This window comes from Polypterus senegalus, chromosome 6 (assembly GCF_016835505.1).
Source record: "Polypterus senegalus isolate Bchr_013 chromosome 6, ASM1683550v1, whole genome shotgun sequence".
Lineage (NCBI taxonomy): Eukaryota > Metazoa > Chordata > Cladistia > Polypteriformes > Polypteridae > Polypterus > Polypterus senegalus.
The window spans coordinates 65823070-65835764 of NC_053159.1; the positions used below are offsets into that span (position 1 = coordinate 65823070).

The window sequence follows — 12695 nt, forward strand, 5'->3', positions numbered from 1 at the left end:
CTTAAAACCATAGGGACTGCTGGTTCAAGTCCTGTCCACCATATGATCCAGAGCTACCGAGTTACATTAGCTATGCCACAATTTTCAGGAAAATGTATTGAATCAATTATAATCTGTAAATGATATTAGCTATAAATTATAATCTTATAATTTATCTGAGCTGACTGTAACTGAGTATTTACGATATCACCTAATGATCAGTAGAGGGCGCCACCTCTCTGTAGATCAGGTGTCTCCAACTCCAGTTCTGGAGCGCCACAGTGGTTGTAATTTTTCATTCTAACCATTTTCTTAATTTGTGACTTTCACTGATAATTAATTCTTTTGCCTTAATTTGAATTGACTTGCTATTTATGGCTCAGATCCCTTAATTGTTTCCTTAATTAGCAGCTAAACAATAATGAAATACAAAGTGAGCCAACACAAGACCAGTGTCCATCGCACAATATCTGAAAATAAAGAAAGATGAAGGTCTCAGTCATGCTGATCTGCTCAGGTCCACAAAACATTTGGATAGTTCTGTTAGAAAATGAAAATCAATAATTCTGGAAATGTCTGCTGGGGTAAAATAAGAGCAGAACAAGTCATGGAGTAACATAACGGGTTTAATTAACAACAAGAATCGACTTCTAATTAATAATGTCAATGTCGACTTTATCTATATAGCACATTTAAAACAATATAGGAATGCTGTGGCCAAAGTGCTTTACAATAATAGAATTAAAGAAAAACATACAATTAACATGAATAACATAAATTGAAATAAAATAAATGAACATAAATAAAATAAATAGAAGTAATGTTACATAATCACAATGAGGAAACCATCAGTATTACTGAAGGTCACAGAATGCAAGTGAATAGAAGTCTTTAATCTTGTTTTGAACAGTTATTGTAGACGACTCTTTTATGTAACAAGGTAAAGAGTTCCACAGGCGAGGAGCAGAAACTGGTTGGAGTTTGAGGCCCTGACTTTGCTGGCCATCTCATGGCTCACTTCACATCTCATTTCTGCTGGAGTGCCATTTAATGAAAAACTGAAGCAATTCAGAGGACCCAATCTTATGAAAATAAATCAATTAAAATTAAGGGGAGAAATGTGAATTAGCACTGATTAAGATAAGGGTGAGAATGAAAACTGGTTATCACAGCAGTGCTCCAGGAAAGGAGTTGGAGACCCCTGCTGTAGATGATGTAAAATGCTGACACAGAGTCCTCCATTGTTTTTTTTCTTCTGGGTATCTTAAATCATTCTGAGAAGACATGAGAGCCTTCATGTGGCCACCATTACCTGTATAGCCCCACTGCCACCTTTGCGTGTCCATGACAGAGAATGAAAGGTCACTCCACTTACTGGGCCACCCAATGCCACAAGAATGACACAAATAATATGTTTATATGTATTTTATATATATATATATATATATATATATATATATATATATATATATATATATATATATATATATATATATATATATATATATTCAAATTCAGCATTCAAATTTACAGTTAGGGTCTGTCTGGAGACCCAACATAAATGGCAGCAGTGATGCCCACAGCAGTTAGCTCTTTGCTCCTGTTGCTATCTCCTCCACAGGAGTGAGCAGAATGTTGGAGTGAAAGGTTATGGAGGACAGCAATTCCAAAGTCATAGAGTTAAGCAGATCAGAAGCTGTGGTCCGGCGTCCACCATACCAGGGTGAGGTAACACTTTTTATAACTTTACAATGACACTGTGTTGGTGCTACAAACCCATCAGTGTCTAGCTAGACATTTTGCCACCCACTAAAATTTTCTGAAAAGCAACTTTCTGAGCCTTTCAGCCAGCAGAAAGCAAGAAATGCCTTCTCACAGAAATACAGTTAGTCGCACAAGAATGAAAACAAAGGCAATAAAGCATAATAAAAGTAAAGTAGTGATAGTGGTAATAAACCAAAGAAAAATAATGTATACTGTATATTGTATATGAAATAATACTGTTAAATAAGCAGGTTTTTTATATAAGTGCAACGCTTATGAAACACACAGAAGAGTAACACTCTGAGTATTAATAACCTCACTGCTGCCTCCAGGCCAGCATGTGTATCTGTACATCAGGCTAACCCCCGGTCTCGGGAAGGACAATAAGTTGGCACCTGCCATACACATCTGATTGCCAGTACACTTTGGAATATTCTTAGTGAACTTGGGTGGAAGCAGGAATGTAATGAGGTCACTGTTGACTCTCGACCTGCCCTGTCCATGTGCGTTTCACTTCAGGAACTCCAGTTTCCATCTCATATTCCAAAGATGAGCCAAGTGTGAGGAGTGTGTGTGTGCATCAGTGGACCTCTGATGAGATGACCAAGACCAGGGGTGCCCATATGTTTTCGGCTTGTGAGCTACATTTAAAATGACCAGGTCGAAATGATCTACCTACATTAAAGTTATATATATATATATATATATATATATATATATATATATATATATATATATATATATATATATACGGGGTTCTCGGGTTACAACGTTTCGACATACGTTTCGAGTTTACAACACTCACTCAAATAAAAACTTAAAAGATTGAGACATGAGAAGGAATAAAGGTAAGTATTTTTGTACACTTATTTTTTCTGTTACTACAGTACAGTATACAGTATAGTATATTTATGTCATTTTCTTTTTTCTCAGGCTTAGATTTTGTGTTTTATATTCTAGATTATGATTTTGCAAATGTGTTAAGATAGGTAAGTGTCTTAGGCTAGAGTGTGTTTCGACTTACACCAAAATTCGGGTTACATCACTGTTGTAGGAACGGAACTGTGTCATAACCCGAGGACCCCCTGTATGTATATATATATATATATATATATATATATATATATATATATATATATATATATATATACTGAGTATAAACTTTATACATAAAATACATGTTGTCGTACCTTGCTTAACTGAATAACCTTTATGGCACAATAACAATTCAGTACATTTATGGTCACTACAGTATTTGGACTTAATAATCGTCATGTGGGAAAAGGCTGACTCGCATAAATAAGTAGAGCCGATTAATGCAGTCAAGGAGCTTTTGAATTCAGCCGGAGTGAAAAATGACAGCTGTCTGATGAACTGCGATTTTAGTTCCCTCTCCTTTCTCTTTCTCAGATCGCTTTTTGAAAGGACGTCAGTTTCGTAGTTTTTATGAACAGTTCGACAGTGCCTTTCCACATTTTCCTTCTTTGGAATAGCAATGATAGATTGACAGATCAGACAAACGCACTTAGATTATGATATTGTGAGAAAAAAATCCTCTTCCAATTCCACATCCAGCCCATACCCTCCCCAAACATTTTTTTTAAAATCCCTTCTTTAGTCGTTATAAATTGGAAGGCTAATTAGATCACAGCCGGAGTTTTGCAGTAGCTTGCGCGTTTGATAGTGCGTGCAGAATGATCAGCGTGTTAGAAGAAAGGAGATCTCAGACTGGCCGCCCTGTATGTCAATCAAGTGGCAAATGCCATAGGGAGGATATATGACAGACTAACGTTTAAAAAAAAATTTTTTTTGAATGCAACGCGATCCACCAGCACTACCTTTGCGATCTACCAGTCGATCGCGATCAACGCATTGGGCACCCCTGACCAAGACTGTCTTAGCAGCATCATAGGCCACTGGGCAAAGATGACCCTGTACCACCTTGTGTACTATGCTAATGGGATGGACACCACCACCCTGTGACCCTGAGCTGGATAGGCAGGTTAGACTAAAAAAGGGTGGATGGTTAGATGATCTGACAGTGTTTGGTCTTGGCCTTTTTTTGTGATGAGCTACTCCCTAGTGGCAGGAATGAGCCTGTGTCCATAGCAGAAGATGATGATGGTTTATAGACCATCTACTTTATATGTCAACTAGGTGTACCCCGTGGCTGCGCCCACATAGTAATGAAACAGGACAAACTTTAAAAATCAATAGACGTTGGCACTATATCTGATCATGTTCAGCTCTGACCAGAGAGCGTTTCCCGCGAGGGGAGAAAAGCACATGGCCTTGATATCTCTGGCAATCAGCAGCTACCCTCTAAAACACATGGAGCTCTGATCGCTCTCTGAAAAACATTAAACGTTACTCCTTAACAATCTGTAGATGATAATGTCAGTTGAACAAACAGGTATTGCTAGCTAAGTGTATGCAAAGTGCACTCCAGCAGGTGGCAAGACATCGACTAATTCGAACAGAGGCTGGCGAGTGAATGAGGAAGGTCCCGTCCCCCTGCTCTCAGCCCACAACTGCTCTCTTGGATTTGCATAAATACATCAGTAACGCAACTGAACTATAGTACTTAGCGCAATGAGAGAAGTCGCAAAATCAGCCTAAAAGTTCAACCAAATTATAGAAAGCAACCAGATCTAAATCCATTAAGTAATTCTCTCATGAAAACGGAAAGACATAATAGGACAGACATACAGACAGAACGCACTTGGACCACAACATTTTTAAAACTGTTTCTTAGCGAGCACCTATGGGCCAAGGGTAACCTACATACCAAATTTCAAGTCCCAAGTCCTCATGGTTTGGGAGATTTTGTGATGATTGAGTCAGTGGTATTTGGCTTTTATATATATAGATTAATGTCTGGTCACAGATTCTAATAAACTAATACTGTTAATATGTGCAGGTAGTTTAATTTTTTTAGGCTATGTAACCAATATAGGAAAGAAATGGACACCAATTCATTGTCAGACATGCTTTATCCTGCAGGGTGGTGTGGGTAGGGTGAAGCAGCACTCAGTCACATCAGCTATTGCTCAAAAGTATCAGCAAGTGAAAGGAGAATATAAGGCTGCAGTTAATAAGAATTTTCTTGAAAATTAACATCTGAGACCCTCTACTTCTCAGGAAAACATAACATATGGAGTATGTACTGGCCACCCAGCCATTGCTGTTCCATCACCTGTCCAGGATGGCTGTACCATTATCTCATGATGTGACTCATGATAATACTGTTAAATAAGCAGGTTTTTTATATAAGTGCAACGCTTATGAAACACGCAGACGAGTAACACTCTGAGTATTAATAATCTCACTGCTGCTGTGACAGTCAGGTCTGTTACTGGTGGCGTCATATCCCCTGTTAGGTCTATTATGGACACAGGGCTGACTTTTTGAATGGCAGTTCCAAGGGTGATGTAACAAGAACAGCCATACAAGCAGTTCAGTGCTGACATAAGATGGAGCGTCCCACCCATTGAACACACTCTGCTTTGGCACACTGTTGACACAGTAACCCTGTTACTCTGCGATAGCTCACTGCCACCACCTTATGCAATTATGCAATGCAGTCACCGGAAACACTCAGGTCACAGAGAGCACACCAGCTGTCAAACATCTCATTAACACAGCAAAACATGTCACTCCGTCATTCCATAGAGCACATGCAATCATACTGCACAAGATGACACCCCATCTGGCGAAGTGCGCCCCGCATTTCACGCGCGACTTTCACACCTTGCAAAAATCTCCTACACCCACAAAGCGCACACACCATTTCACTCAGCGTTCCTGTGTTGTCACTGTCCAAGTCACACCGGTCACACCTATCATGGTCTGGATTTTGCTTTACATTTCTTCAGCCTTTTCCTTGGCTCATGGTGTCATTTTGGGGATTTAGAGATCAAGGAATTAAATGGGGGCGGCACGGTGGCGCAGTGGTAACACTGCTGTCTCACAGTTAGGAGACCCGGGTTCACTCGCTGGGTCTTCCCTGTGTGGAGTTTGCATGTTCTCCCCGTGTCTGCGTGGGCAGTTCAAAGACTTTCAGGTTAGGTGCATTGGCGCATCTAAATTGTGCTTGGTGTGTGTGTGTGTGCGCGCCTTGCGGTGGGTTTGTTTCCTGCCTTGCACCCTGTGTTAGCTGGGATTTGCTTCAGCAGACCCCCGTGACCCTGTAGTTAGGATATAGTGGGTTGGATAATGGATGGAATTGAATGGTGCAAATGACATGATGAAATGCCAATGTTAAAGTTTTGGGAAAACTGAAAGAGCTCAAAAACAAAAAAAAAAAACTAATTTAAAAACACAAAATGAGTCTTCCTCAGATGATTGTGTTAGGTTGACTGCCCAAGATGGCAGCTCTTCCAGATTTCAGGCATCCTGGGAGGAAGTGGCAGTTCCAGGTGGACAGATCCAGGAAGTGGAAGGGTGTCAGTGTTCATTTTTGGAGAAAGAGCTTTGTGCCACCTCCTGTCTTGGCGGAGAATTACCATCACCAAGCCTTTAAGCTGTTTCCCATTCACACTTCCTATTTTTTTTTTTAATTTGGAAAGTTTTTGAAGACGTTATTTTTGAAAAACATCGCAGCTTGATATCATTCTAATTTTATTATAAACTGCTTGATGTTTGTTATGCTGAGTTGCCAGTGAGTTACTAGGCAGGAAGATCAGGAGTTTGTGACGTGCGATGTCTTTGAGGCGATGGTGTAAAGGTCAACATCATACACTTCCTTCCTAACTATCATAGTCTTTGTATAAGTCAAAATATGAAATTATTGTTAACGATATCTCTAGTTACAAACACTTTTCAGCTCTTTGACTTTGATTTACATCTTGCATTTTGGCTTATCCTGCGGGAAATATTGTAGTTCTCCGTCTTTGATTTTATCTCACATCCTGGCCTTTGTTTATTTAATTCCAGCTCCCCTGGTCATGACTTTGGCTTGTTATTACAATTAAAATCCATCTTCTGATTCTGTTTAACTTTAACCTGCTACCACCATCCATGTGCAGCCAGAACAAGACCCCATTGTCACTAGGCACTTTCCCGTGGCAGAAGCTTTTTAAATCCTCAGGAACTTTTGTAACTTTCCCACCAAAGAAATTCAGGCCATTTGTAGTTCCAGTTAGGTTGTTCCTGGTACTTTTTTTAGCTTCTACTTCAGGGCATGCGAATTATCATGGGTGAAAGTCGGGAAATGAATTCTGCAGATTGGTCGATCACAAGCACTGATGCCATCTTACAAAACTGTTAGTAGTTTGAACTTTGGAGAGTTTTCAATGAAGATGGAGGGCCATGTTTTGCCCTGCGTCATAGCTGCCACCCTGGTGTGCCATGTTTTGCACCACACTGAAGCAGCAATCGCTTTGAAGCAACGGACATAAGGATCCATCATGAACTCCCGAACGTGCATCACTTTGCACCACATCACTCTTCTTTGCACATCACATATTTTGCATAAAAGTTACAATTCCTTGTTGTGTGGTGGGAGTGCAGCATATAAATGTGGGCAGGGACCACAAGGCCCAGGGCCTGCATCATACAGGAACTCATTAGTTCCTGAAAGCAAAGTCCTTACTGATACAACATGTTGGCCGACATCACCACACTGGCCACTCAGCCGCACTATAATCACTAAAAGAGGCCAATCCATTTTATCAAGCACATCATAGCCATCCAGCTATGGGCACAAGGCAGGCACCAGCTATGGAGAGCGCACCTCCAGCAAACAATGCAACAAAAACAGCAAACAACAGTGGTGTCCATAATAAGACAAAGTGGCGTTATGGCAAGGCAGAAAACTGACCTGACCATTAAATCCCTTGACCTCTAAAGCCCCCCAAAATGATATCTCCATTATTTTTAGAGGACAAGGAAAAGCTGAACAAAATATAAAATAAAGTCCACATCATGACACCTCTGCGGTGGGTTGGCACCCTGCCCAGGATTGGTTCCTGCCTTGTGCCCTGTGTTGGCTGGGATTGGCTCCAGCAGACCCCCGTGACCCTGTGTTCGGATTCAGCGGGTTAGAAAATGGATGGATGGATGGATCATGACACCTAGACTTCAGTATCCTTTTCTTTAAAGTTGATACCTCACTTCAAGACTTAAAATGTGAAACTAATCTTATTTTGATATGAAAAATATCACGCCAGTCTCGTGTCACATGTTAACGCAAGCAAACCAATCACAGCCACTGAGGCGAAGAGTGCTGAATATATAGCAGGTCTCTGACTAGTTTAAAAGATTTCACACACAAGCACAAAAGATAAAGTGCATGCATTTGCCAGGTTATCTTTTAATGAAATTGTATCATCATTGGATTCTGGAATACAGGGCTCAGGGTTACGAGGAGCAAATTATTACTACTTAAAGTGGAACAGTCGTAACTTCTTTCTATATACAGATTATATAAAATGGCAAAATGTCCAGTGTCCGCACCCAACCATAATAACATCTGGCATCTGCAATGTCTGATGAACAATGGAAACGAGAGCCACAAAGAAAGACGGATGTGAAGGCTAGAATGTCTGATGAAGAAGGACAACAGGGTTCACCGTGATTGAAACAGACAGATTTACCAGTGTCAGCAGTTTGAAAAAGCATGCATTTTGCTAAGCTAACTTTCTCTAATTTAAAAGTGAGACGTACTCTTTTATGTAGGTGACATCTCTGACATTCTGTTTTCTGGCACAGATAGCTGGCTTTGGTTCAAGCCTTAATGTTATCTTGTCTGATGAAGGGGCCTGAGTTGTCCCGAAAGTTTGCATATTGTAATCTCTTTAGTTAGTCAATAAAAGGTGTCATTTTGCTTGACTTCTCGCTACATTCATTATGGCTAACATGGTACAAACACCCTGTACTACAAGCTCTGACATTAAATTGTATTTTTCAGTATTAAAAAATAGAAAAATGTGACTGTTCGACTTTCGGCAAATATAGAAAGAGTGGCTTAACAGGATTTCAAATGCTAACACCCTGAAGGTGGGCATGTGGCAGCGTGAGATGAAGGGCTCAGGTTGGAAATGACATGAAGCTCCGCTAGTCTTCTGCAGAGCTGGGGTTCTTACTCAAAGTAAGTAATCCATTACAAAGTTCTAATTACTTCTCTCAATTTATAACAGCATTACTTCTTGGAAAAAGTCACTATATTACAAATTACCCAAAAGACCATTCAGTATCTTAATGTGAATTAAGCAGTCAATCAATTAAGCCACACACAAAAAGGATTCTTAATAAGAAACACTAAAATGGACTTAACCACTGGAACACTTGCAAACATGGACTCGGTAAACAGTAAAATGATTGTTAGGGTATAAAGGGGGAATTTTTCAAACAAAATTAAATTAATAAATACGTGCACAAATACATAAAAGTGCCATGACAATAAACAAATAATAAGATAATGAAATGTGAGCAGAAATAAATGTTTTTTGTTGTTTCTTTATGCATTTATTTAATTCTTTTGTTCTTTATTTATTTCAGTGACACCTCGCACAATGTGAAATACACCCTGAAAAGAAAGTTGTCACTGCCACCAATCAAAATTGAGAAGGCGGGCTCTAGCTAGTGCTCTGCTTTGATTGGTGAATCATCGGTAGCAGGTTGCAGCTTTGCAGGCGCTTATAAGCCACAGGATTCCTGAGGCAAGCAAAGTGCATGCTGAACGTTGTGACCGTGCGAGTGCCTGAAAACAATGGCCAGATTTACAGCACAAAGCAGCTACTTTAGTTCAAGAAGCTCTGAAATTTTCATCTTCTCAGAAGTCTGCTTCTGATGTGTGGTGTCTGCCTATAAATGTAACACTTGACGGCCAAGGATTTATGTGTTCGGTATGGACAATTTGCGAATCAAAAAATGTTACTCGCTAGACTTTGACGTGTGAAAGGACAGTTTTAATTTCAAGGCATACTTCATGTTGCTTGAGGTGTCACTGGAAAAAATAAATGAAGAAATAATGAAATAAATGCATAAGGAAATAGGTGAGAAAAAACCTATTTCATGACACATTTACAGTAAGTATGTTCAAATATCATTGAGTTTTTATTAATTCATTATTTATTTATATACTTATTCATTGTTACATTTCACAACACATCTATCTATCTATCTATCTATCTATCTATCTATCTATCTATCTATCTATCTATTAATTTATTTATTTATGTATGTCTGAAATATTCCTCCATAGTGTAGCGACCAGCAGACAACAGCACTTTTTGAATCAGGTCAGGCCGACTCTCTGCAGTATTATTGTGTAAAACAATCAATATGCTTGTGTGTCTGCATCTCTATCATCTCAGTGCTCTTTATGTCATTGATAAAGGCACATGGCAATGAAAAAGAAAGTATTTACATTTTGTAATTAACCATCTTACATTGAATAACAATTACAGTATTCAGCTACCTTCCTTGTGCACAGAATTCTCCTCTTTCACTGGAACATTAAAGGGCTGTGACAAAACAATCGAAACGCTTGTCAGGATTCACTGATATATTCTACCACATCTGACACTTGCCATATTTTTGTTTGATTGGATATTGAAAACTTTTTTGTTTCTGTAAATCCAATTTCTTAAGAGCTCGTTGATCAAGAGGCCGTGTATCACAATAAACAGAACTGTTAATGTAGCCCTCATATGTTTAAATATACTGTAAAAGCTCTCAGAATTACACTTCTCTACGCTGTCTTCTTTGAAGTCGAATTCAGTTCATTTCTTGTTTCGTGTTTTTTCAATGTGTTGTGAAACTGAAAAGTTATTGTCTTTCAAAGGAAGGCTCGAAAGCTGATCTCTTAATAAAGACAAAGTCGACATCCTTACAATCCTGAAGTAAAACGAGCTGTTATATAATATCATAAAATAACATACATCTCTGGTACAGATCTGGCAGAGGCATGAAATTCGGTGTACTGTACACCGATGTGACATTAGTGCATATGTGCAGAGCAAATAGCATGTGGACGCCAAATCGTGTAGCCACACTAATCTTCTTCTTAATGTAAAATGGAATATCAGTCCTTCAAGACATTCACAACATTTATGTATTATTTACTTTGAAACATATGAGGAGTGTAAGTAAGAAAATTCTGGTTTAGTCAGTAACTGTAATGTGATTACGAGAATTTCAGCTGTAACTAGTTACACTGTTTTGCTAATGAGCTTGTAGTAAAGTTGTTACCCCTGAATCTGTGGCTTTAATGGGCCTGCTGCAATGCACTCCTTCTTTACTTTATCCCAACATGGAGTTGTCAAGTGTGACTTCCATAAACCTGGAGACTGAATTCCTGACCCTTACAGTTGTAAATGAACAAATGCCATTACCTACACAGGATAATTAGCCCCCAACATCTCGAGGGTGAAAGCAGACACTGGGATTCATCATTAAGTGTGTTACAGTGAACAGTTTGTCTTCACTGGTAACGTATTGTGTGCTCAGTTCGTCTAGTACATATTTTATAATGTAAAAAGGCAAAAAGTATGCATTTTATGAAATTCTCAACAATTGAAATGAATCCCTAATAAATAAAATGCATATTTTAATGTGTGTAAGCTCTTAAACATTTATGTCCAAAATGGCTTTCCGTCATTGTAGCTCTACATGCAGACATACCACAACAATGGAGCCCTGTGATTTGTGAAGTGAGGTTGCAATTAGCGGGTATGCTAAGTATGCATTGCACAGGGACCATGACCACTAGAGGGTCCCCAAGACCCTCTGTACAAACTAATTTTGACTCCTCTGTATGTTTAGTTGTATAAAATACAGGTATATGAAGACCGGGTGTCCAAAAACAAATCTTGCATACTTTATTTGTACTCCTGTATGCAGGGTGCTGTAGATGTTGAGCAATTACGTCATATATAATGTAGTTAACCAGTAATGGCGCACTGCACGATAATGTGCCATGAATACACTTGAATTGAGCATTCCTAGTTTTCATCCTCTTTCTCTGTATGTTTAGCATTCATTTGCTCAGAGGTTGATGCGCTTGCTGCTTCCTAAGCAGCTCTTCTTTTTTCAACCCTAGCGGCTCACTTCTTCTCTTCTTTCGTTGGCATCTTTTCGCGTTACAACTGATTAAGTCAGAGTTTGTGTTGCAGTTACTTAGTACGTTTCCTTTAATTTTTCACTTAAGCTGGCATTTAAGTCATCTATCTGCCTCAGGAATGATTTCAGATATGAAGAGGTAGGGGAAGTGACGGCAAAAGTGGTAGGGATGAGTACGGCGCCTGTACGCTTGTTCCACACAGCCGCCCTACTGGCCACTGCCGAAAGTTCATTCTGCAATAAAATAAAAAGAGGAATATCCTTGTAAGTCAATCATCACCCCGAAAGTGGATAACAGACATCACATAGTATATGTGTACCAAATTTCAGGTCAATTGGTCAAACAGTTTTGGGCTACAGGTGATTTCAAATCCTGGACAGACAAGCGAACAGCCACGGTAGCATATTATATAAGAAGATTGCTGTACTGATGTCTTTGGATTAGATAGTAGGTGGCAGAACATCAGCCTTGTGGGATGGCGTACATCTTAGCATATGTACATTTGGCAGATCTGGTACCATGTTATGTAGCAAGAACCATCTCTATGTCTTCAGAGCTTGTCAAAGATCGTAGAACCTAAAACATGGTAAAAGCTTATAAATGACTGTTATATTATCCAAATTTGTTCCTTCTTTTTTCTTATTTAGTGTCTGTGGTCTTAACATGCATATCATGATTAAGTTGTACCCTTTGTTGCTGTTCCCTAGTGCAACCAAAACCTCTTGGACAGATCTTTATCATGTTGGCCCCTCTTCTGCTTGGTGTCATTTTCTTGATTTGCTGCTATCTGAAGTTCAAGGAGAAGTTAAAGTGTCTTCAAGGTACCAATAAAATGAGAACCATCCCCAAACCACTGCTTCTGCCATTTCAGGCTAACTGTCTGCTT

The 12695-nt window shown here is 39.2% G+C and overlaps 1 protein-coding gene across 1 annotated transcript in view; it reads left to right on the plus strand.

Moving 5' to 3' along the window:
- LOC120530626 (tumor necrosis factor receptor superfamily member 26-like) overlaps positions 1 to 12695 on the plus strand; it is a 29791-nt gene that overhangs the window by 16418 nt on the left and 678 nt on the right. The window contains exon 7 of the mRNA XM_039755047.1: positions 12517 to 12691. Within this exon, the coding sequence (XP_039610981.1) occupies positions 12517 to 12691 (175 nt within the window). The remainder of the gene's footprint in view (positions 1 to 12516; positions 12692 to 12695) is intronic.